The sequence below is a fragment of the Opisthorchis viverrini genome, assembly GCF_000715545.1.
Source record: "Opisthorchis viverrini unplaced genomic scaffold opera_v5_29, whole genome shotgun sequence".
NCBI classification, from domain to species: Eukaryota; Metazoa; Platyhelminthes; class Trematoda; order Opisthorchiida; family Opisthorchiidae; genus Opisthorchis; species Opisthorchis viverrini.
In genome coordinates, this window is record NW_008751685.1 from 113,951 (window position 1) to 140,651 (window position 26,701).

The 26,701-nt window shown below is 45.3% G+C and overlaps 1 protein-coding gene across 1 annotated transcript in view; it reads right to left on the bottom strand.

Annotated features, from left to right (window-relative positions):
* Positions 1 to 26,701, bottom strand: part of T265_12991 (hypothetical protein) — a gene marked incomplete at both ends in the record, with an annotated part of 33,941 nt that overhangs the window by 1,379 nt on the left and 5,861 nt on the right. The window contains 14 exons of the mRNA XM_009166665.1: positions 383 to 616; positions 3,085 to 3,262; positions 4,533 to 4,736; positions 6,095 to 6,204; positions 9,710 to 9,785; positions 13,358 to 13,444; positions 16,344 to 16,448; positions 19,347 to 19,518; positions 20,349 to 20,529; positions 22,273 to 22,470; positions 24,559 to 24,766; positions 24,811 to 25,254; positions 25,293 to 25,416; positions 25,454 to 25,634. Of these exons, the coding sequence (XP_009164929.1) occupies positions 383 to 616; positions 3,085 to 3,262; positions 4,533 to 4,736; positions 6,095 to 6,204; positions 9,710 to 9,785; positions 13,358 to 13,444; positions 16,344 to 16,448; positions 19,347 to 19,518; positions 20,349 to 20,529; positions 22,273 to 22,470; positions 24,559 to 24,766; positions 24,811 to 25,254; positions 25,293 to 25,416; positions 25,454 to 25,634 (2,502 nt within the window). The remainder of the gene's footprint in view (positions 1 to 382; positions 617 to 3,084; positions 3,263 to 4,532; positions 4,737 to 6,094; positions 6,205 to 9,709; positions 9,786 to 13,357; positions 13,445 to 16,343; positions 16,449 to 19,346; positions 19,519 to 20,348; positions 20,530 to 22,272; positions 22,471 to 24,558; positions 24,767 to 24,810; positions 25,255 to 25,292; positions 25,417 to 25,453; positions 25,635 to 26,701) is intronic.

A 26,701-nucleotide genomic window follows, 5' to 3' on the forward strand; every position in this document is an offset into this window, starting at 1 on the left:
CTCTCATACCAAGTTGGTCGATGATTAGAGGTCTGGCAAACACAGTCTTCTGGTCCTCTAGGTTGGGGGTTGGGACATGTGGCGACTTGTCCCGTAGTAATGTATTTGCACTTCCCGCCAAAACCGCTGCGGGTCAAAGGTTTTGGCTGAGGACCCTAATTGTCCTCCTGTCTATGTGTGGGCGCCCTGTCAGTATCCCAGGCCACGTACAACCATGAACTGCACATATACAAATAAATTCATGCCACATCGGCCGTCGCGTGGTACCATTTTGTACGGCAGCGAGGCATCGGTGTTGAACATTGATGTCATGCGGTCGATGATGATGGGGATAATACATAGTGGCAAATTTCCACAGCAACAACAAATGGAAGCCACTCACCCAAGTCAGCATCATCTTGAGCCGCCTCCTCATCCCCATCATCTGCGTCGTCCGCGCCAATATCGTCTATATTGATGGCCTCCTTGTTCGTGGTTACGGAACGTGTCTGATCTTGGGCATCCAAGCCAAGCTGTCGGACTCCGGCCGATTGGAAGACGACAACTGGACGACCGGCCAACTGCGGCTTGTTCGCATCGGAATGCGCCTTGTCTAGTTTCTGCATCTCGTTCGTAGCTGAATAAAAGGGATGAGATATTTTGGATCGTCAACATGTAAGTAGAAATGAGGCACACGAAGGTGACAGCACCTCCGACGGCGGCATACAGCTACATTCCCCACAAATTCGGAAAACGATATGTTTAGCTTCCTCTCTCCCTCCCTCAACTAAACCGTCGTTGTTACATTAAAACTACTGGGAATTCCTGAACACATGATCTAGAAGGAATTTTACGTTCCCATAGTTATCAACAGAGTCAACTGGAAATTCAACAAAAAATAGATAGGCGAAACCTGGTGGCGCATACCACTCAAAACGGTTTCTGAAAACTCCTCGATAGCTCAAGACCGGTTTCACTCTTCTTACAGCTCGTCAAGTGGACACTAAATGATGAACAACTTGCGAAATACACTCATTTCCAAATTAAGAAGAAGCTAACAGAGCCATTGATTTTTTCTCTTAGAAGAGGGAGTTTAAAATCCACTAAGAACCGCCAATGATTAGGACCGAATACTAATGTCTGGAAATTGGTGATGCTGAAACGTATTAACGCCGATAGTTCCAGATAGCGACGGAACCGCGAAATCCACCTCACATATTTAATCATTTGTGCATTGGGAACCAAACAAATACAACGTACTGGTGGGACTGTCGTTTACCGCTCCACCTGAGACGCGATGAAAAAAACAGAAAACATTGACTACATCAGGGGAACATCCTCCTAAATCAATCAAACAATGGACCGCGACAGTCAACAAAACAGATATCATGAGGGCCTCCATCGACAAGCCGGCACATTATTAGGAGAGTTGAGAAACCCCGCCTAAGTAGCTCATTCACCATTCTGGTAAGTGACGGGAAACCAGTTCGCTTCGCAGTCTGACCAAAGTGATCCAGTCAGCCAAAAAGATTTGCATCACACTTAATCGGTTGTCTGATATAAGGTTAGAATTCGGCCCTAATTCGTCTAATTCTTACTCCTTTAGAAGACGTGGCGGTTGAATGGACTTTGAAATGCGAGCATTCGACACTCTACATCCGTTTGCTGTTTTGACAAAATACAGTACAGGTTGATCGCCAAACTTCCTTATTTCCTCTTGTTTGGAGTGGCGCATCGGTAAAAAGGTTCAAAATGCAAAGGGCTTATGCGGCATTCACACTATATACAGATGTAACGGTGGTACTACTGATGGGGAGGCACGCGAGTAGTATGTGTCGTTCGTAGAATTTCGCTTCGCGTCTATCGAAAAAGGGAGATCTGTTGAGGAATTCGTGGAGCCACTTTGTAACATCTGCTTGGATTTGACCGATGAATGAGTGGAGTCAATGAATCTCCAGTAAAGTTCAAGAAGACTCGTTCGGGAGAACATGGGTGTCCAGTTTGTGTAACTGAGATGCAAATTAGAGTTTTGCTTCCCTGTTGACAGACAACGCCCCCTCAATATGCAGCGCCTCACAGCCATGTAGCAAACCCAGGCAGCGAGAGTCAGCACTGATCAGGTCAGACAACGCCCCCGCAATATGCAGCACGTCACAGCCTCGTAACAAAGCCAGACCGTGTGCGTCAGCATTGGACCGCGTTCAGACAGTGTTCCTCCAATAAATAGCTTGAGACCGTTGTACATTCGCACGCGCACGCACTCGCACTCGCTTGTTCGGAATATAGCTGTTATTTTCCCTTCTGTGAGTCTTTTCCGGCAACTAGGCACTGGAACGGGTCAGCAGCGGATACCTCAGATTAGCGAATCAGCAGATATAACAACAGGGCATCCCTAATCTAGCAACTTCGAATGTACCACATGTTGCGCCCACTACACAGATGCATGAAAAAAAGGTGTTTGAAACTTATTCAGTTGATAAAGTAATCAAAAAAGACTACAGTAGTCTCATACTGAGATGTCTTGCAAGCATCCCAGAGAAGCGACCGTGTGGGCACCTATCTCTTCAAAGTAGCCGTGAGAAAAGTGCGAACCGGAGAGCAGGTAGAATGATCAGTAGTGACACAGGTCAACTGATTGTCTTGCCGTGAACACTGCTTCTGGTTTAGCCAGATGGCAGAGAGCTGACGTGGCTGTGTCGCGGTGTTGCCAAAGTGCAAATAAAACATGGTGGGTACTGACTACTCAAGCCGTCATAGAAAACGTCATCAGACGGAGGACATATAGGGGAAAATTGCCACTCATGGCGACGCTGAGGTCCCACGTGTTTTAAGGAAACTCCCAAACATCGAGACCCAGTCCCTCACGACGAGAAAAATATGAGAAAGGCTCTATAAACAAATCCAGAAAATCTGTATAGGACAGCAGGCATGTCGGAAAGAAACAAAGTTCCACTACAACAATTTGGGAGTGGACCTGGAGTTGTCTCCGTTTAGTTAACATAACTACTCATGCTCACACATTCCTCAAGGAATTTTCATACACAATGTAGCAGCGGAAAGCGACTGGGTAGCCTTTGAGTTGACCCAACACCAAAAGGAACTCACGAGTAGCCTGTTCCGTTCCATCAGCACCAGTGATTTGAAGCTGACTGGCCATAAAACTGACGCGGGTGTTGTAAGTGGCCTGCACACTACGTCGGATGCGCAACATTTCACGCAAGGTATCCTCGTTCCCGTGGGCCACCTCAAATTCTTTCCAGACTTGCCAAAACTGAGGTTCTGTCTGTAACAGAAAAGATACCATATGTGAGACCGCCGAGCAGCTGGCGAAGAGATATGACGAACCAGATAGTTAACAATGTTCCACCGTTTCCTTGGAGATGGAAAAACCTAGACCAGGTATGGAGCACTGGCATGTAGTCGTTCAACAGTCCACAACGAGCAAGGTATACGCGAACACAGCTAACTGAATCCCTTAAAACCTGTTTTTTGAAGCCAGTCTTTGGAAATTGGCTCTTGTATAGATACAGAATCATTGGCTGAAGAAACTGACGCGCGGGAATGGGGCTACTTGCAATAGGCGCTTAAGCAAGGGTTTCGTTTAGCAAACCGCTGGTGGGATGTTTTTCGGTGTTCACGAAAAAATGAATCAATTTTTTCCGATAGCATGACAGCACCTGACCGCACAACGGAATCCTTCCGTTGTTCGCCATTGCACGAATATTGTGAACTTGGTGAAACGTGCGGATGTAATATCGATTCAATCTATGCTGGTTCTATTGGTAATAAGACGTATTCAGAATGACCTCCAAGACCCGCCTCCTCACTCACTGAGTGATGTTGACGGCAATGCAGTTAACAGACAAAAACATTAAGGCGGTGGTGACCGAATTATCACCGTCGGGGCATGCGGGGTCACCGGACGCGGTCCGAAGGACGGTGACTGCGTATGGTGGGAAACTTTGACACATGTAGCCGAAAACCGCACTGAGTGACGCATTTGCGCTACATGACGGGATAGAATCGGAGTGCAGCAGCAATTAGGCCACTGCACGCCTGTGCATATCCCAGACAACATAAACAACACCGTTGACACATTAGATAATAGACTACCAGGAGCATTCGGCAATTACTTTACGTTTCAGCATAACATTGCACTTCCACCGCACAATATATCTGGCGAGAGCTGTCCAGCACGAACTATTTCGGCTGTCATAGATACACAGGAGCTGAAGATCGGTGGGGGACGATTTTACACAGCGAGTACACCCGATTTAAAAAAGGATTATTCCGTGACTTCCCAAATGGTTTTTGTAGGCGCAATTAAATGAGCGAAAAACAAATGTCCAGGCAAGATTGTGGATGGTCTAGAACCCCTTCCACGAAATCCATTACCAGATAGAAACAACCAAAGACAAAGACCTGGAAATTCATTAGTCGAGTACACAAGCCAATCAGAACTCAACACTGCTATCCACCAAAATGTGTGAAGGGGACTAGCTGAAAAACATTATTCAAACACCCATGGGAAGAGTTACCCATCAGGAACGTACCCGCGGATCGCACATTTGGGAGCAGTAGGCGTAAATGGCTCGTGCTCGGTCAATTTCGCCCAATTTTCGTTCCAAATCAGCAAATCGAAGGCACATTTGACGGGCATGCTCCTCTGGGAGTCGTTCGATCGCTTGTTCGTAAGCTGACCGTGTGTGTGTAACACCATGTAGGTCAGCAATTCGTTGAATGTAGATGTTAAACATCTATTGGAAAACAGTTTGCAAGTAGGAGAATAAACAAGATGAGTAGCCTAGTGCTTTGGAACTGAAGAGATGTGTAGCGAACAATGATCGACAGGTAAGACGAAATAGCTACAACACAATGAAAGCCGCCAGGTTTCAGTAAAAGGTAGGCAGACGGTGTCCAATTTCGAACGAAAGTAGCTGAACATCAGTAGGATTGTAGTTCGAAAAAGAAGCGATTCCACAATATTCAGCTGCAATGGTTGTTCAGCCCACAGAAAACGACGGCTGAGATTGAGAGGTGAACCCAAAACATGGAGGCTTTCGTGCTTGCGTCTTGGGCTGTTTTCAAAGAGACAACGGACATCCACCCGGCTAGGGGACCACTAGTGTTAACATAAGGAGGAAGAAATTTTCGGCTGGCTGGGATTGAGAGCTGAACCCAAAACATGTAGGCCTTCGTGCTTGCGTCTTTGGCTGTTTTCAAAGAGACAACGGACATCCGCCCGGCTAGGGGACTACTAGTGTTAACATAAGGAGGAAGGAATTTTTCGTTCAGCTGTGACACCCTACCGGTGCCTAGCTGTCATGCCACTTGGAGGAATCACGAGGGTTGAGATGCTGCCAGGGAGAGTTGAGTGCCAGAGGTCGGGTTCGAACCACAGACCTTCCGGTCAGTAAATTCGCACTCTAACCACTTGGGCCATCTCGCCCCACAAGGAAGCGACCAAAGAATCAGAACGACACATTCATGAGATGGCTATCTATCCTGTCCCAGGTACTTTGGATTTGAACGTAAGATAGAGCAAAGGACGTCGTCAGTAGCTGAACAAAATGACCAGTGGTGCATCAAATGACATTTCTGCGAATGAGTCCGTTTATCCCACGAAAAAGACTAGAAGCCATTATTTACAGCTGTTTCATCTTTGTTGGGAATCACCAACTGCGTGGATCCAAAGGTATCTCCAAGGTGATTTGAACCCGCGACTAACCGATTAGTAGTTGGACATTGTTCTTCTCTTGGTACGAGAAGCTGATTATGAATGTGACTGGCTTGCAATTAGATAGGATATGATATCAATCAATGCAGCACAGATCAATTGTCTTGGTCAATTGAGTGTGGATCAATTAGAGAAAGGCCTACTGGACTTGTGAGATACATTAATTTCCAAAGAGATTCCTTGTAAGTTCACCTTCAGAATGGGGACGACAAGAGTGACAGTAGGCAACGGCGAGGTCATGACGTCACTTGAATCATAGAATTGAGCCATTGGGTTATAGATGAGTAGATGGGTGTGTGAATGCATGGAACATCCATCAAATGGTGGGACATGTAGCTCTGAAATATAATGTCAAAAGGATAACAGAGCAACACTTACATCAAAGCGTTCGCCGGGCAGCACAGCCTCGGTGGCTCGTTCGTAGATACGAATCGCACGACGAGCCAAACCATGTTGCTCCTCCAGTCGCGCGTAAAGCAGATAGAGTGCTTCAAGGAGACAAAAAACAGGAATGCGGTTGTTAGAGAATCAAGGCGATTGCTCAGACTGTTGTAACCATGACAGCATTAAACAACATAAACGTGTCCAGCAATCGTAAGATACTGCAGACAGCCATTTTCCAGCCCCCCCCCCCCCCCGAAGGACAAGTAGTATAAACCAGCTGGAAATCTGAATTGGATTGCAACGAAGTGCGAAAACCCTCATAATGGTGGTTTCAGCAGTCCACTACCAAGAATGTGCATCCGATGATGGGATAGTTTAGCTGTTAAACTTCTTAGAAGACCTTAGAAAACGAAGCTCGATCATTCGGGCTAGTCTTCTCCGTGTATATCGTAAAAAATATTTAGCAAAGAGTCAACCTACCAGCACGGTCGACAGTGCATTGAAACGATCAACGCCTCGAATGTAGAACAGCTACTTTCCCAATTCCGACAGCCTCCACTGACCAAACTGATGCAGCTAGAGACATCGCACATTGCTCCGTGACAAACCTCCCTTCAACACGAAAACTTATCCAACCATCCCACCCAAGGGCACAAAATGCCCTGAATCATGCTGGGATAATTTGTGCCTCTGGAAATGGCTGGTTTATCTAAAAAGACTAGATACCATAACGGCAATGCTGTATACCCATGGACTAACTTTGAACGTAGAGAGTCATTAACGCTCTCGCCGCACCCATCATCAAAAGTAACGGACTTTTCTCCTACTGAACGTGACCTGTCCTGATAGATAGGCGCTAGTTGTTTCGAAGGAACCATGAAGCTGTGATACAGACTGGAGTTAGAAAGTTGAGTTAAGCGACATCCACCATTTACACATTCATTCATTGGACATTAGTGTTTGAGGGTGGTTGGGCAACAAGTAAATTACTGACCCGCAGTAATATAGCTGAGGACAACCGTGCAAAAGGCATTGAAAATGAACCGTTGAAGTAGCCCTCTACAATAAAAGGAAGCATCCAAATCAAGTAAAGCTTGACATAATAACAGGCGACTGTACACGGCAGCTGATCAGCTGACCAACTGATTGTGACTTTCGAGATCCCTGATGCTTAGTGGTTTTCGCGCCATTATTATCACCGTTTGAACAGTCCTCCACCTATCCCGGCGCAGTTATTCTGCTTAGTCTACACCAGAGAGGGAAGTAGTGAACTCGAGTTTCGCTCTTATTAGATCAAACTGACAGTGCACATCCTGGGCTGTGCCGGGGATTGAACTCCGGACACCGCAGATGTTAGACGAGCGTGTAACGAATGATTCACCAGTGCAAGCATGACGCACCTGTGACAACACGTCTAACCCGGCAATGGCATTCGAACTTGAGCGATGTTTGGCCGTTTTGAATTTTACAGGTTTTTAAAGTTTCTCAGGAAAACGTTGCCATATGGGGAATGGCAGACCATTTCAAGGTCCCCCAATAACTACAGCCTAGTCGGCTAATTCAGGGTCCAATTTGATACCAAACACTTGTATGTGCTGCGCGCAAATCAACCAACTCGGACGCGTGGAGTGAAGAGATGACCCTGATAAAGGACGAATGACGAGAATAACTATTGGTCAATATACTGATGCAACACAGTGCTGTCAACCTCTAAGGCAAATAAAATCATCCGTTCCAAATTGCTGCTTTGTTTAAACAGATATATGCTCATTTGGAGCGGCACTTGCAGACTGAGAACGACCTATTCACCCAATTTGAAAGATGTTCCGTCCATTCATTCATGAGGAAAAAGGTTCGCCGCTGGGTCAGAGATTCTGTGGCACAAACGTCCACGAAAGCCATTATTGCGGTGCAAGCTGGCAGGGGTTTGTGGGATCGTCTACAGCGCATGTTGAGTGCTCTACTGACTACGGTGGCTGCCATTCCGTACTGTTCACGGGTGAATGTCCATCTAGAAATACAAAATTCGCTGAATGACCCTGAAAAAAATAGGGGCGAAGTATCTGTCCACAGTATGACAGTATATTGTCATCGATAGATTTGATGAATCGGGGTGTTTGAGTCCCCAAGTAAGGCGACCTTCAACGCACTTTCACTCTCGCCTTCAATTCTGTCGGTTCTAAATCAGTAAAGACAGGGTGCATATTGTACGAATATGATGCGACCTTTCCTATTTTTCGAGAAGCTTCAAGCTTGGAGTGTTGCAAGCTCCTTTTGACTGGTTACCATGTGTTCCTGTTCACGATCCACGCACATTCAATGTTGCTCAAATCCTGCTTGCAATTGTGCTTCGTTACAAAGTGATCCAAAGAAAGGATCTGTTCTTAGCAGTAATTCACTGTTCTGTTCGTACGGCTTTATCTATAGGTTCGCCCGCTGCGTTTCGGTTCCACAACATTGGGTTCAGTCTACGGAACATAACGGTCTTATAGCTTTTGGGATAGGCCCTAATATAATGATTGGTAATGCCGTGAGTTAGGTTGAAAGATTCTCACACAGCACCGGAAGGCGCTGTAAATTACACCAAAACATACGACACCATGCGTTGAAAGAAATAAATCGTTCAGCTGTAGCACCATTTCGGTGCCATGCCACCCGAAGGTTGCACGAGGGCTGGGGGGATACTGCCAAGTGGCCCAAGCCGAGACAGAGGAAGTCGAGAGGCAGAGGTCGGATTCGAACCACGGACCTTCCGGTCAGTAAATTCGCACTCTAACCACTTGGTTCATCTCGCCCCCATGCGCTGAAACTACTCGCTTAACATGCGAACAGCTAGCGCGAGATGACTGCTGGACAAATCGAGTAGACTGCTTGGTGCAGAAACACCAAGTTCACCATTTCATCGTGCTTCGCTGCATCAGTTACTTCCCAAAGGCGTACATGCCGACCTGATAGTTTCGAAAAACGAGCACGCAAAAAGAAATTCCCAGCAAGGCTTACAAAATGCAAACATGAAATTGATGACCACACCTTCCCATTGTTAAGATCCAATACAACCGTGTAAAAAAGGGAATAATCGTGATGATTGTCCGGGGCTTAGGAGAGAGCACACTTCCGACAAAAGATCTATTTTAGTCGGTCCCAAAGATGCACCCGTTGAAGGGGACCCTCACAGTGGCGAACCTATGGATGTATCCCCAAAGGGTTAGTTAGATTTTCTAGAGGCAGTTTGGATATATTCATGGCTAGTCAATGGCGAGATGGCCCAGGTGGTTAGAGCGCGAATCTACTGACCGGAAGGTCCGTGGTTCGAACCCGAACTCCGCCTCTCGACTTCCCCTGTCTAGGCTTGGGCACCCTAGCAATATCCCAGCCTTCGTGCAACCTTCGGGTGGCATGGCAGTTAGGCACCGAAAGGGTGCTACAACTGAGAGATCTCATTCAATGGCAATAGTATTCGTACTAAAAGCAATAACATAGAAACAATAACGATAATGGTGAAAATTAAAAAAAATATCATAAACGAGAGATTCAGCTGTGTTCGAGGTGGTTCTCCGGTCAAAACTAAATTGCTATGCAACTGAGTGTTGTTCGCTAAGAATGACTAACCTTTGGCAAATTTGGGGGGACATTTCTCCAAGCATTGTTCGAACAAATCACGAGCGCGTTCCAGTTTGGTTCCACCCTTGAAGTGAAGAGTAGGTATAACGGTATCATCAAGAAGGAAAAGATGGTGGGGGCGTGAGGGAAAATACAACCGAGACAAAGAAATCATGTGTTAGCGAATATACACTCATTTACGAGCTAATTTGGTTTTTCGAGAGACTCACCTGAAACCCAGCTGAATCGCTCAGTTGTGATGTTTTCAGTTGCCCCAAAACATTACAAACGAGAGATTCAGATGCGTTCCAGGTGAGTCTCTCAAAAAACCAAATTACTTTGCAAATGAGTGTATATTCGCTAATTTCGTGCAATTTGGTTTCAAGTAGAACATAAGGTTGACAGAAACCCGGGGACTGCGCCCACCTGATGAGCCCCAAGAAGAGCGAAACCGGTCGCTGGTTATCGACGGATTTTCAGCAACCTTATGAGTAGTACATTACAAAATCATGTGTTATTTTTGTTGAAACATGGCGTTTTGAATCCGCAATATTAGTCAGCCATACCGCGCTTCTGAGACCTTCATACGTTATTCCTGCATGGGCTTTGTGACCATTTTTTCCAACTGATCATTACTTTTGTCTCACAGCATGTGACACGATCAGTGATCGTGGAGGGTTAGCTACGCGTCGACCCGTTAGACCATCGCTACACCCTGCCTTTGTACCACAGCTGCACTCATGTGGCGCACAGGTTTATGTGAGCGCGTCCACATCTGCGGATTTTCGTTCGTTGGTTCCTGGGGGCGGGCATAATTTTATAACAAGTGCCAAGCTCAGTGAACAATTCGACAGGTACCAGGTTTGTCACTGAGTAACAATGTTTCATTTCGAAAAGCTCCCAACAAGTTTAAGCTTTGCTTTTTTTCACAAAGCTACTTCATCTGCCTCAAGGAAGGCACGACAGTTCGTAAGTAGATGAGTTCACCGACAATCTCACGCACGGCCCCGTACAATGAGGCTGCAGTCTGACGGTGCACAGCCCATTACATAAATACCTACGCTCTCTAACAGTTTTCATACTACAGAGTACAAGGAACTGAGAGGAGTGACGTAATCCGCGTGCTCACAGTTGGTTAGCAAACAGCACACCATCTAAAAGAAGCATAATCTCATAGGTTCTCAGCTTTTGAAAGTCCTATCCATTGTATCACCAATCACGAAGTGCGAACAGAAGGGGAGATCGGGAACCCTTCCAGGACATCAATTGATATTGGTAACATTTGGAACAGTTGTCTGTATGGTTCAAACCAATTCTCAGAGTGAGAACACTGTGCTCACAAAATATTTGCGTTCTTATTTGGTACTTCCCAGAAAAGCAAGTAGTTAAGCGGGGCGCTTAGAGAAACCAAACCAAAAGAAAATCGTTCACCGCTGTCGAACTTGCCTAATTTCTAGTATCTTTCGCATCAAACAAGAGTGAAATCCTGTCTGTTAAGCGCTTGCTGGTTTATACTGACACCTTGAAGCGGACCGTACGCAACGGAACCACAAAAGATCCCCAAACTTTTTCACAAGGTTGTTGAAAACTCTTCGACAGCCCACAACCGGTTTCGCCCTTCTTGAGTGATATCTCGAATATCGTGCCAACTGAATCATGAGGCGGCCTGTGTGCAGCACATTCAGTTAGAGGACATCATAAACGAGAGATTCAATTGAGTCTCCCGTGAAAACCAAACTGATTTGTAAATGAGTGTATTTCTCGATCCCCAAACCTTCTTTAAGTACACAGATGATAAAATACCAATAAAAGTGATGTATTATTACCTCTTCGGCTTATCACTCATGCTGTAAAAAGCTTCTCCGGGCAGAGATAAGAGTTTCACTCCTGTCTTTGAAAAGAGAAGAGAGAAGGAAGTATTGGCCCGGAGTTTGGCTCCATCTGACTGGGCTTACACCCAACGCGACATCTGATTCCAACGGTGGATAGCTGGGCAACACATCAGCTTCTAGATAACTCATTCTAACCAGCAGAAGTGTTCTTAGAAATGTTCCACCTGTCAACAGGGTCGGAAAAATTGCGAATCAGAGTACATCTCCTTCCCATGTAACACCAAGGCTTCACTTTCTCTATTGATTTGGCGCAAAAGTTCTGCAGGGTCCCTTCGTCGATTGACTTTTAGTTTACGCTTCTGATTCCCACGTCTCTCCTCGGATGAGTCAGATGTACTGATCCAAAAAACTCCATTCTCTTCGGAGAAGAATTTTGTTTTTAATCCTTTTGCGTGCAGCGTGTACTATCATGAAAAGTTCTTTCCAAGTCTTACTATTGTCCTCGTGATGAGTAGCGTGAAGCGAATTGGTCACTGAATTAATTCGTGATAACTGTGACTTGATGTCCTCTGAGCAAAGACCGACAGTCTTTCACAATGGCTCACCATCTGTAGAAACCTGTGACATGATTCATTAATGACTGTGGTCGAATCATATAGGGTAGCCTCCAGATGACATAATGACGTCTTTTAGATTGCTCGATAAGTAAAGACAGCACATGGCGTATTTCTGCACCACTGCAGTGTGCGTTACCCAGAAATCAAGGAAAACAACTCACGACGGGCAAGAATAGAAGATAATGGAAGAGCAATGAGATGAAAGCCTCCGCCTTGCTTGTCAAACAAGACAATTTTGGATACTTTCCAGCGACTTGTGTCGCAGATGGAGCCCGACCCAACCTTCGGCCCCTGACCCAAAGGCTAGATCCGCAAGACAACAGATGTCAGCGTCTCCTTAAAAAAACAAACACGTCCAATGACTCAAGTCTTATCAGCCTGGTAGAGTGGATTTTCTTAGCTCCTGTGAAACGTAAGGCGAACTCAAAAAGCTGCGAACAGCAGGTGTCTGTTGAGCAACACCAGGCTCTTGGCTTTCTACCATAAAACAGAATTTGCCGTCGATCATGGCAATCCATGGAGCGACCGGATCACCGAACCCTGCAAACGCATGCTTTCAGGCGAAAATGTCCAGGCCCCTTCTCTAAGTAAGAGAGTGATGTTCCTCTGACCATCCTACTACCCCCAAATGCTTTAGCAGGCGACAGCATGAAGACACCCATAGACCGCCTAATAATACGATGACTCGAAATATGGAACTTGACAACTGTTCGTTTGGTTGCTGCTCTTTGGCCCTTCTGGCATGCCCGTAACTCGAAGGATGATGTTTCAGTAAATGTGGCACGTAAAGTGATTGTGACACATCTTTCGGTCTGATTTGAACAACGCACATTCGAGGGCGAGATAGTCCAGTGGCCAGACCGCAAATTTACTGACCGGAAGGTCCGTCGTTCGAACCCGGATGCATGCATCTAGACATACCCTGTCTAGGCTTGGGAAACCTGGCGGCAGCCCAGTCCTCGTGCTTCCTTCGGGTGGCATGGAAGCTAGGTACCGAAAACGTGCTACAGCTGAACGATGCACATTCAAGTGATTGAGTGAAGGCTGACCCAAAAGTCTGATGCGCCCCAAACGAGCGGTAATATGTGGAATTGAAGCATTCTTGTAGTGCGGTTAACAGGTGCACAAGTACATTCTATTATTTAACCGTTATTTCACACAGAAAAACATCTCCCTGACCAAGGAAGTAGGAAGCAAGCAAAACTTACGTAACGCTCAATGAACTTGGCCAAATATGCTGCCCAAATGTCGTAGACGTTAGGCCAACGAAACAATGCAACTCCTTTTTCATAGGCCTGAAATACAAGAGAGGTTCACGAAAAAAAAGTGGAGACCAATCAAATGACATTCAAAGAGAGAACTTAAAACTTCAACAAAATATGGGTAATGATGCAATCGTAACAATACTAACGACAGAAAGAGTAGTGAGCGTAGTAATGTAGTAATAGCTCGGAGATTCCTTACATGATATTCAAAGAGAGAAATTAAAACCTCAACAAAATATGGGCAATAACGCTATCATAACAATACTAACGACAGGAACAGTAGTAACTCGGAGATTCCTTAGGGGGACAAATACTGGGTGCATGCTGACTAATGAAAGATAGTGACACAGTACACAAGAGTTCGCTGTTCCGTAACCTGGGGATACCACTTGACGGGATCGGCCAAGGCTATCTATTCCGGAGTGGTGCTTCAAGGAAAACCGGTCAGAAAGCTACATCTTCTGAAGAACATTCCCCGCAGAAGGGGACAGCTGGTTCAAGGAATTTCTGAAGAACATTCCCCGCAGAAGGGGACGGCTGTTGTTGCGGTTCAAGGAAAATAAGCAATTGAGCCTTCAAAAAAGTCAGCCATCCATAACCAAGCGCTGCAAGCTTCAGTGTTTCTGTGGAAGAGTTCAGTTTGAAGATCTCATCACAGATAACCCAGACTATTCTGCGTATCCAAATTTTTATCCACGATTTATCCCATTAATTCACCAGCTTGTTCAGTCAAGATATCGTTCGAACCACTTCAGGCGACAACGATTTCCACCAGTCTTTACACCAACTTTTCATACAGTAAGCGCGAATTGTTTTAGCGGACTCTTTAACAGCAGTCCCGAGTCTAACCATAGCACCCCGGAAGTGATAAGCACTGTAGCCCGTAACATCCTGATTTCACCTATTTGTGAGGGTAGGCCGTGTAACTCTTCCACAGAAAGCTATCAACAATTACTGACACGGATTCAGTCAGTGTTGTTCCACCCAAGCAACCCAAGAGTTTTGGGACCAGGATTTGGGTCATGTTACAGTCCGATAAGATCCGGTACGATCGATATTACTTCATTCGCTGTCTTGGGAACGTGAATCCATACAAGCAGTGAGAGAAAATTAATCAAAAAAATAATCAAAAACGTCATCGCAACGCCCAACATACAGTGCGAACGACGTTCCTGCCATGCCTAGCGAACTTTCTGGTAATTTTCCTGACCTTCCTTCACTTAATTACTCCCCCCTGACTCTCCAGCAAGAGTTTCCAATTGATCAGACGGCACAACTGAGATGCTGGAGATGGAGATGGTCAAGGTCTGTTTAGAGACGGCTAAAATTCAGGGTTGTGCTTTTGCCACAGACCGGAGACCCCGAAAATCTGTGAGACCTTCTTATCCAGCGGACCAGGAAGGGGCTGTTACCCTCAACTATCCTGCAATGCCTTCGAAAAGTTCACACTCGGCGTCTCTACCATATCAACATCTCCCGAAGCTACTTAACCTCTGCATGGGCACGCCCCAGAGAGGAGTATCCACGTCTGAAGGTAACCCTTTACATTACTGGACGTTTCTCAGGGGCTTAACCAGAAGGTCACTCACGGATCCCACTAATCGTCTGAGCTTCTTGATCGACGCGTGCGAAGGCGAAGCACGGGAAGCATAATTGATTGTACGTTTTGCTTCATTCACGATGTTTATCAACCCGTTTGTCTATAAAGCCAATTCTTGAAAGCTTTCAATACATAATCAAGTGCCCAGTGGATACGAACTGCGTGTAGTCAGATAGCACCAACTGTCCTGTGAGACAATTAGCTGCCCGGATCTTACAGTGGGCATCGTTCAGTTCAGTTTAGGCGAAGTCGATAGAAAGGTCGTTATGACTATAGTTGGGTAGCATCTGTGACGCCACTGGGTGGAGCACAGGTTGGAATCGCAGGATCGGTTGTGTTCAGAACATAAGGCGAGGTCGCTAGTTGGAAAATCCCTGGAGCTTCATGGGGGGCTGCCGATTCCCAATAAGGTAGAAGCAGACACACAGTGCTTCTCAGCTTTTCATCATAAAATGATTTTAATTACAGGATGATATCTCCATCGAAAATGTCCTGAACCCAACAACAACATATTTTTATCATGTATGGTCTTTGAACGAGCAAAATGAGTTAGAAACTTAAAAACGCTACACACGAACCGCAAAGCTTCAATAGAAAATATCCAGGTTAGTGAAATGTTCGAGTCCATAACTCGAAAAAAAGACAGGACCCTGAGCTTATAATATTAGACAGAAGTGGCAAAATTACCAGAACCATACTCTCCAAAATCGCCAACACTCCTCAGTTGCTTAGATGGATAATCTTACACCGACGACTTCTGCGTAGAATAATTCCACTCCAGTGCAGTACAACCCTTCTACGGCAACAGCGAACCACAACGGTCTCTCGGTAAGGTCGTACACGGAATTATCTCGAGAAAGCAGTTGTTTCTAGAGACGAGTGGCTCTTTCCAGCAAAAAGAAACAACGAAGCTGACCGAAAATGGAGACTGAAAAGAGGCGATTGCTGTCTAGATATCCAGCTGTTTACTACTATATACATTTGACAGGAGTCATGAGATAATCGAGCACTAGGTCGAAGAAGTCTAGCTAAGGAAATCATCAATCGAGGGAAACTGGACATTGGTAGATAGCAAGCATCCTGAAGCTCTCATCCCTGCAAGTGAGCAACCTTCTAGAGAGTACAAACAGCGCCACTTCACTTTATCAACAAGGGAGCATTAATCAGAAGTACGTTGAGTACAGCTGCTACAGTTTCGGTGAACGAAAATGGAAGAGTGTGGGAACCCTAGCCAAGCACTAGAGACGACGGGGAAACGGAAGATTGGGCAACTAAGCATTGAAGGTGATAGCTTTGGTGCAAAACACAATCACTTTCAGTTACACTCACCTTGAAGGCTTCCTCAAAATAGTTTTGTTCCTCCAAAAACAAGGCGTAGTTCATGATAATTTGTGGAGTGGCGATTCGAAGGTCAATCATATGATCATAGGCAGCCTGTATGAAAGTTAAACCACAGAATAATCAAGGTGATGACCAATAGGAAATGAGCAAGTGTACCGGTGAGATCAGGACAGCCTAATAAATGACCGGAGAGGCTGTCAGGAATGATTATAGAATCTGTTCCATAGACTCCCACCGACCGTCAACATAAGTGGTAAATTATATATTTAGAAAAAGTTTTTGCATGTATCAAACATCAAATCAAACTCAAATGTGAGGCAGAATTCACGCCATACGATTGCTTGAAGAAAAGCAAATACGGGAGGCACGCCAGAGTATAACTGAGATATCATCTCATTTTTCCAGTGGGTCTGTTTCCACAGAAAGACACTTGGATTTCGACGGTCGGGTCATTTAATCGTAATTAGATTTGAATATCATGCGGGCCACGCATATGCCTCATAGGTGGAAACAGGTGTGACAAAGAACCGGAACTCTACTGCATCCCTTGGTGGTATCTTTCAAAGAGAAAGTAAATACTTAGGCATATGATGAAACCCACAAGTAGAACATAAGGTTGATGAGCCCCAACAGAGAACTCGTGTTCGTCGCCTAAACCTGATGGTTTGCGTCCGCAATGTACATACCAAGAAATAGATCGAGCTGAAAGGATCGCAACTGTTCCCAGTGACAATGGACACCCCTTTTTGCTTAGTACTTTGTGTTGACTGCGGACGCGATAACAGTTTCTGAATTTCACAAGCCAACTCTTGATGTACATCAGTTTGAGACTGGATTCGGTCTGTAGAGATGAATAAGAAATCATGACACTAATGGCTTATTTGTAACACCTTTTCAGTACATAGCCGCCATGGGACCCGTAGGAGGCCTGAGAGCTAAAATACTACCTAGTTGCCCAAGCCTAGACAGGAGCAGTCAAGATGCTGGGGTTGGTTTCGAACCACGGACAATCCGGTCAATGACCTCATAACTTAACCACTGAGTTATATAGAGCTGAGACGAGATGGCCCAAGTGGTTAGAGAGCGAATTTACTGACCGCAGGGTCCGTGGTTCGAAACCAACCCCAGCATCTTGACCTTCCCTGTCTACGTTTGGGCAACCTGACAGTATTCCAGCCCACGTGCTTCCTTCGGGTGGCATGGCAGCTAGGCACCGAAAGGGTGCTACAGCTGAACGATTTACTATTTTCATATAGAGCTCTATCAGAAACCCCAGAGTTTTCGGTGTGAGCTTACGAATGTGCCCTCTTTATACGCTAGCGAGTACACGTGTCTGGAAGTGCGTGAATGTGTACGCGGCCAGTACACTTCTGATTCGCGATTTCATAACTCTGCAATATCCCGTGTCGCAAGAGCAATCAGTTTTCATTTGAACATAGGTTGTTCCTAGCTTCGTTTCTAGAAATCTTCCATGTAGGTGAAGGAACTCATGACTCCCATCAATATATGCTTCTCCATATTCTTGATAAATCGATTAGCATCGGCTGGCTTCATTGTGCTGCAGATGCCTGGTTGAGGAAGCTTTAAAAAAACTGAGCACGACAGCGTTCATTTTAGGCCTTGAGTAGCGAGTAAGTGTGTTTCCGCCAACGAAAGTAAATTGAAGATAAAACATCACAAATTAGTCCTGATTAGTGGACACATTTATGGCCCATCGTAGATGTGATGAGTCACAAAACTAGCCGGAGAAAAAGTCGGTTGGTTTACAACGTGCTTCCTGTTCACACGATGGGTCCACCAGCGTATATTTCGGAGGTTTTTACAAGTCCAGTAGGACTGCTATTACTTCTCTCGCCCAGCTCAGCCGTGTTCGCAAAAATTGCAGGAATTTTAACGCTCAGAACAATTGGAATCCGATAGTATCTGAACGCAGGAATGTCCTTTAATGAAGAAGTTCGTTGTCAGTGAATAGCAAAAGTTAACAGGTACATAAGTTGTATTCCTTCACGAAACAGAAAAAACGACACAAGTGGCCAACAGATGGTCGAGCACGCCATGCTGTTGGACGACCCTATGCAGAAGAATATACAAGGTCAATTCGAACGGTTCCTTGAAGCCCTCATGAATACGTGTGCAAGTGAGATATGATGATAGCCCCATTGTTCATATGGGACCATGAGCGGGGGACACAATGAGATAAAAAAAACGCAGACAGTAGCCACTGACGTCTCCAAATGCGTTTGGAGATAAGAAAGCCACTGACTAATTGATTGTTACGATCAAAGGAGGGTTGTGATTTCGCAGAAAAACAGGCCAACAACTAAAGTATCGATGATGAACCGATGAAGCACAATCCGTTCTACTTCTTTGAAGCGTATTTGTTGGCAAACCTGGGCAGCAAACACACACTGTGCGCGAATCAGGGCACCGAAATCGGTTGGAAAAGCTGACTGGATAAAAATATGTGAGCGCTTTTAGATAGCTGGGATAGGGCTGTGCAACTTTCCAAATTAGGTCAGTGATATGGTTGTGGATGAACAATGCGTGGGTCTGACCGACAGAAGGAAAAGGCCCGAAGACGGAACCTACGTAGGTAGGGTGATTAAATGCTCTCCAAGCGCAAAATAGAATTAGGGCGGGAAAAACGGAAAGACAAACAGAATAGCCACAATGCGGTCAAAATAGTGAAGCTCACTTCACTTTACCAACTAGAAACCATGAGTCAGTTTCGGTGAACGGAAAATGAGAGAGTGTGGGAACTCTAGCCGATTAGAATAGCCGAGGAGCACAGTTTATGGACCGTTTTGTAAAGCTTTGGACAGTACAAAGATGTAGACGATAATTCTCGTCAGATATATACAGGGTCCCTCATAACATACCGTTGAACTACGACTTCTGTTACTTTGAGTGCTATTCAAGCTTCAACACGGCGGACGAAGTAATTGCATTTACCATTTCACAGTTAAGAAAACCTGAAGGCGTAGTTCTCACCTTGGTGGTTTCAAATGTCCCGAAACTCTCTTCGAGGTCTGTATAGAGGGTCCACACTCGAAGAGACTTGTGTAGCCGAGCTTGCACAGGTTCTGATCGATCATAGTAATCAACTTTGCGTGGAGGTGCTGTTGTTGCCTTGCCGAGAAGTCGCAGGGCTTCCTCCGGACGACTAAAAGATGAAAGGTACAAAAGGAGTGTGAGATAACAGGGTATAACGACAAAGTACTGATCGATCATAGTAATCAACTTTGCGTGGAGGTGCTGTTGTTGCCTTGCCGAGAAGTCGCAGGGCTTCCTCCGGACGACTAAAAGATGAAAGGTACAAAAGGAGTGTGAGATAACAGGGTATAAAACAACGACAAGGTAAAGTTGCTTCCTCAGGTATCTTGCACTTCCGTTGTAAGGCAGGACAACCAGTAGATCTTTCTATGGCATTCACTGTTTTGGTCTGAAGTTACCAAGAGTCCTGCGACCACCACAGGACCAGTGGCTGTTACAAGTAACGGGCCTGCGTTGTGCATTCAGAAGCGTCTGATTCAAGCTGTCGATTACACTCGGCGTAACCAGTTCGACACTGCTATCATCGCTCGCGACAGAGTGACTCTGATCCCGCCTATAATCATATTTTACCTATGCTGATCTTCATGATGTGTACACTGGAAGCCTTACAAGACAGGATCACAATTCTTCACTGTGTTTCTCCTAATTACCATGAAAACTGATGATATGAGCTATTTACTACTATGGTTTGTAAAATTGTAAAAGAGACCCGATGACTAAAATTTTCTTGGACCGCTCTTGATGAGTTCATGGAATTACTGCCTTCCCACACGACACCAAGTTATGATACTGTTTGGTTTATGGGTCAGAGGTTACAACACTGTTGGATGTTCGGATGTCAAATAGTTGCAATCCTAAAAAAAGCTATCCATCCACTATTTAACGGGTCTAATGGTTGAGCATGAAAAGAGATCTCCCCCGAATGTTATCAGCACTTACTCATTGCGAAGTTCCATTTCTGCCCATTCGCACCAGATCGATGCCAAGTCTTCCACATGAACAAATGTGACGCCGGTTGCTTTCTGAAACACGACCCGTGCATCATCCAGCTGTTTATGTTTCTCGTAGAGTTGGGCCAGACCGACCCACAACGCCGATGGTCGTCCAGCAGTAGCCTTCGCTGTAGATGGGAGGAAAAGTATGGAAACTATTGTTTTAGCATCAAGTTTAACGCACGAGTCAAGAGTTCACTACTCTGGGGAAAAACACTGATCAATAATGACCGGAAGGAGTCTGATGTGTGAATCGGAGTGTTAATAATGAACGGTTGCAGAGTCTGGGCATAGCTTGCCTAACTTTGAGGTTGATGTGATAGAGGTAGATGTCCAAGGAATGGTTCACTTGAGAGCCTTATATAGTTGTTTTCTGCAAGTATCATGTATGTTTTAATCCTGGAATTTGTAAAAAAAAATGTAAAAACGGAATAGGGTGAGTGCCTACGGAGTTCGAAATCTGATAGTCAAACTAATTCTAGATGACTTGCTGTAATAAGTCAACCGTTTTAGAATAGCATGAGTGATTAGGGAAGCTTCAGTCAAACCCTTCAGTCTATATCGTTCAAAGAGTCATGTCTATGGCATAAGTACCGGGATTTCGGCTCTAACACTGAAATTGGGGACAGGAGCTCTTCTACGCCACAATCTTCTAAAGTCCGTACATTGTTTATCTCGCATTATGCGCGCTGACACTCACCAGATTCACCAACCTCCATCTATTTTACACAAGTAGCTATCTTGACTGTATTATCGTCTGACCGATTGACAAGTGTAGCCGCGTTAAGTGGTGACCAAAGATAGAGGGGCCCTCACAGTGGCAATGTAACCAACAGTTGGGGGTGTAATCCCCTAACAAAACCAGAAGCACGAGATTTGCCATGCGTCCTCCTATGCTGAAGCACCTGTTTCTGAAAAGAGCATCAGCTTCAAGATCGATGAGAAAGTGTATTTCCTATCGGTATCATTGGTTATTTTACACGCGACGCTGGAAGAAAGGTGGTAACGGTTAGTGATCGGACAGATCGAAGGTAGTTCACTGATTGGCGACTATCCAACAGACTCAAACAATCCCCGGAAAATCGATTATTCGAAAAATACAGCCGATAAATCCCTTCGCTATGTAATTGTCTTGGTAGCCATAGGAAGCCTGAGGGCTACCAGTCAGTTCAAGCTTCGACGAAAAACCTAAAACCCGACAACTCAGTAATGCATACAGGAGGGTATTAGAACTAGATTGTGTGTTCAGGTGAAGACTAAGTTGGACACGCAACTGCCGACAATGTTGGAAACATCCGACAGACCCGATCGTCCTCTAGCTACGATGGTACTTCTAGGAGAGACAAAAACAGGCAAATAAGCAGGCTCCAAAATGTTGTTTGAGTGACCGACAACAGCATCACGGAACCAGTGATGGTACACAGATAGCACACAATTTCGAACCACGGCTGAGCAGAAGTCGAAAAGTTATTCGTCTTTGTTACAGTCAAGTTAGAGCAGTGTATCACAGACATTTGAGTTCACTGGGCTTGGGAAGTCAGGCGGAGAAAAGACTGTGACCGTTCTCCGAACCGAAATGCATAGGAAGGAATAAACAGCGATAACCAAAGGCATACCCGCCAGATGTGTTTCGTCCAGCTGTAGCACACTTCACGTGCCTAACTACCATGCCGCCCGAAGGAAGCAAGAGGGCTAGGATACTGTCAGGTTGCCCAAGTCTAGACAGGGGAAGTGGAGAGGCAGTTTCGAACCACGAACTTTCCGGTCAGTAGATTCGCGCTCTAACCACTTGGGTCATCTCGCCCCCCTCCCAGATGTACCTATTGTTGCAGATAATACGACCAATAAAAAAGTCGGCGTACGAGACGTACCCGGGTCCACCGAGGTTATGGCTTCCATGAATGTATTGATTTGCTCGCGCGCTCCTTGAGGTTTTACGAGTTCAACGCGTTTCAACCAATCGGAAACATTGTGAGGATTCTGACGCAACAGAACGCTGTTCAGAAGGAGTGGGCGTTTATCCATAAGAGCTTCTAGTCGGGCGAGATGTAGCTCCACATCCAATTCGTCTAAACAACAAAGTACGATGAAGGCACAAGCGAAAGAAAAAAAGAAATTTTCAAATTTTCCATTATTATAGGTTTTTCACGGTCATGTAAGGTGAGGAATGCAAAAACGGTGAAGACACGAAGGGGAAGCATACCCACCGAAATTTCAATAAAGTTCTCCCACCCATGCGGTTCATGCTGGAACGCGATTATTTCATTTTATTGGTTAACAATCGTAGAAACAAATGGCGATAGGAATAAACGGATGCTCCCATGACTATACGTAAGTTCAGTATTACCGTTATTTATCCACTGCTATTATCGTTATCATTGGTAATAGTGTGGACGCGGTGAGCGGGTTCTTTAGCGAGAAGAATAAGACAAACTCAAAAACAGCAAACCTTCTCAAATCAAACAGTTTGTCGTGTGCCACTCGTCGTGTGTCCAACTCGAACAGTTGGCTGTCGAAGATATTCGTATATTGCTCCAGCAAGATGCGGATGAATTGGTGTTATCTGCAACTGTGAACATCAGATAAGGATTTTGCTGAAGCTAAAGAGTAAATGTAACAGCGTTGATACTGTTCGGCTGTGAAACTTGCCTCTTTCAATCTGAGGGCCTTAGGCGCCATCAATTGCTTGATCGCCGTTGTCTTCGTATCACAGCAAGTTACCTGGCTGCAGTGAATTCGCAACTAGGTGGTACGTAAGCCGGTACCTGGTGACGGATCTGAATAGTTACAGCAGCAGTTTAACCCTACCAGGTTGACGTGGTTGAGGAATGTAGTACGCATGCCCGAACACCGTTAACCGAATGAAGCATTTTTCGTCGTTCTAAGCGACTGTTAGTGACAGGTCATGACACAGAGATGTGAAATGAAAACGGCTACTGTCAAACCGGCGATCTAGGCGCTTCCTTGGTTGGGGCACACTTAATCCTACTGCGGGACATGGTACGAAGCCGCCCCCAGTGGTGCACATGCTATTTCTTCCTTACTGGGCTGCCTAACTAGTGTTCATGTGTTGTTGCGCGCTGGGTTTAGTGAGATTCGCAATAGACGCTGGATAAAATCCGCTGATGGCGTCTTACTTCGAAATCGAGCTTAAATAGGTATAATGTTGTTCAGAGGTATAGACACGCCATTGTCGATCAGGTCTTTCGAAGATCTAAAGCTTGTTCGAACTGAATTCCTGACCTTTCCCTTACTTCCCGCTCTTTCCTAGGACTTTCATCCCTCATGGTTGTGTGGCATTCAGGTCCCAGTATGTGTTGTTGTCGATGATGGTGATCATCATGATCATGATGAAGCAATGGTGCTCAGTGGAATGCACGGAGAACTGGTACAGTGAATGATTAATCGAAAGAATAAAACTGGATCCATTGAATAAATTACAGAAGTATGATAAGTGTCCGAGGTGCAGAAGCTAACTATCGATTGCGACTAGTCAAAATACACATTTCAGGTCGAGTGCTCCCTCACCACATGGTCGTGTGATTGATTTAAAATTGACGAGGCAGCATCTTTCTCAGAATGCTATGAATAGCGGAAGATGACGAGTTGTGAAACAAAAAGAATTCACTCTATTAACACCTGCTGCATCGACTAAGGTGGGTACCACCGACGAAATCCCAATGGTACCAGAGAAACCGTTTGCAGAAATCGCGAATGATAATGTACAGACATCAAGCAAACAAGGGATATGCTCTGAAGAGTAAACCCAATTCGGTTAAAAAAAACGAGAAAGTTCAATAACACAACAGAAACTGAGATAAATGACAGTGAAGAGGACAATTGCGGTCGAACGAACCTAGAAAGAGATTGCTGTTCAGTTGAGGCATCCGTTTGCCGCACACCTGCCAGGTTCTAGTCCGAAATGAGCGTAAGAATTGTGATAATGAGAACGATCAAAATTACCGATCTGTCGTTAAATGGCCGACAACAACGGGGCAATAGCGAACGCGTAGAAACGACCGAATTATAACAGTACATTTTCGTTCAATGAGCACGATGTATTGCATTTTACTACCGCTAACGAGCGCTAATTATAATGAACAAGTGTAGCGTCCGAATGAGGAGCAGGACAACACCAGGCCGAGTCTGTCACTTACCTTCTTCCGAAGTATTTTGCGATTTATCCAAGGCTTCCATTTTCGCCTTAGCCACTGACTCTTCGAATTCGGCATAAGCGTCAAATACCTGGGTGAAGTCACGTACGGTCATCACTGTATTGAGGGCTTCCGCATACACGTCCCTGGCGCGCAGAAGGTTACCGCAACGAATGTGGTAGTCAGCCAGGGAGTTCCACAACAAACCGACCTATGGGCAAGGAAAAATGTGATCAAACTGTTACATTTACTCACCTGGTCAGTATATTTACTTATCCCTTGTCGAATGATTGGGTCAGGTTTAAGCGCAGCCACCTTCGACGGGTTTTTCACCAACAAACTGCATAACTGTTGCCAAAGTTGGAACTTCGAACGGCCTTGACGGCTGACAAAGTTGTCATCGTTGATGATATCAGCCAGAACTAAGGCGGCCTCATTTGCGTTTCCAATACCAACCAGGAATTCGACAAAACGCTCCATGTCATCCGGGGCGAATTTGACGTAGCGGCGATAAATGCGCAAACACGTCTCACCTATCCCACTGCCGTGCTTGTCCGCAAACCGTAGATAAATGCCCCAAATACGGTCATGTTGTGTGACTGGCAGGGCTTTGAGGGCCCGGTCAAAAGTGCGGCGGGTGCGAGTGATGAAACCTTGCGACATCAGGAAAAGGAGATAGTCGGTCCAAATACGTGGCATCTGTGTGGAAAATAACTAAACAACGAAAAAGGAATAACCTTGTGCATAGTAACCAGAGCACGCTCGTGGGCATTATTGGTCTCTTCGTGCAAAATGCTACCAGGACACAAACGACGGGCATGTATGCGTCGTAATCGCAGATAACGATACCATAGTTTGTAGCTGTCGGCAATGCATGAGCCAGCAAACCCAGTCTTACCTCCCAGGAAGCTGTTTTAACGCACGTTCATAAAGCATATACAAAACTTTTGGAGGTGATTTCGATTTCATCTCAATATATCGCAGCCAAGATTTGATGTTGTGAGGATTGCGCAGTAAATCCTCCTCATATGGACGATCCTGTTCTTCCTGAACAAGAATGAAACTACGAAGAAATTGAACTTACAATCACGACGTATTCATCCTCCATTGCGATTTAGTGGGCTGCAGAGAGGAAATGTAAGACGGTTAGGAGTTGCAACGAAATGGACCTCCGGGGCGATGGTGAGTAAAGCAAGTGAGACCTACTCACCAAGTGTAATGGGTTTTCATTCACTCCTAAGCTGTCTACCTTAAAAACTTGTACGGATGTATTCTCAAACATATTACTGACCCATGCTGATAATTGAAAAAAAATGGACGAAAAGGTGAGATTTCGCTGCTCAGGTGGCATAGTCGATAGTTCGTTCGCTGAGCAAGGTAAGCTTGTAACCAACTTGCCTAGCTCAGCGGACGAACCAACGACAGTTAGGTGAAAATTCGGTGCAGCTGCATACCATGTATGTAGTGCCGAAGTGTGCAGTAAGAGACAGATCAGTAAGCCAAACGGAATAACGTAACCGTAATTTCTCAAACTACAGGCGCTAGCTTGGGGCTTTGCTGACCACAGATTGATGTTTGCGTGTTCTTTTCGGTTCCACGCGTTGACATGAACACCAAACCAGGCAGTCATAGAGAAAAACACAAATAACTGAAGATACTTATTGTCCCCCTGTGCTTGAACATATTGGTCATTCAGCAGAAAGTTCAAAACCACTTCAAACTCAAGAGATACTTCAACAGTGTGTGACTAGTGTTCAGAAGCAATAAAAAAGCAAACGCCCAACTGGTCGATCGCCTGAGGGACCGTGACAAGAACACTGTGACTAAATTCCACGCACCTTATTGCAGTTAGGGGTATCTGTCTATAACTTGAACAATTCAAAATAACTGGCGTCTTTATGACAGATACTTCACGACCTGGAATGGACGTCTCATGTTCTTGCGATGAAACGGAACAGAAAACCGCCTTTTTTTTCGTTGCAGCGAGTGCTCCCATTCCTTGGATGCAATCATGAACCAACCACTAAAATTCGACACAAAGAGCTGAACCAGCACACTGTAAATCTCTCTAGGTCAGTTTAATCCCGTGAAAATCGAATCCATACTTTGTGCCTATGCACAGAAATCTATTCAGAGGACGCTGGTT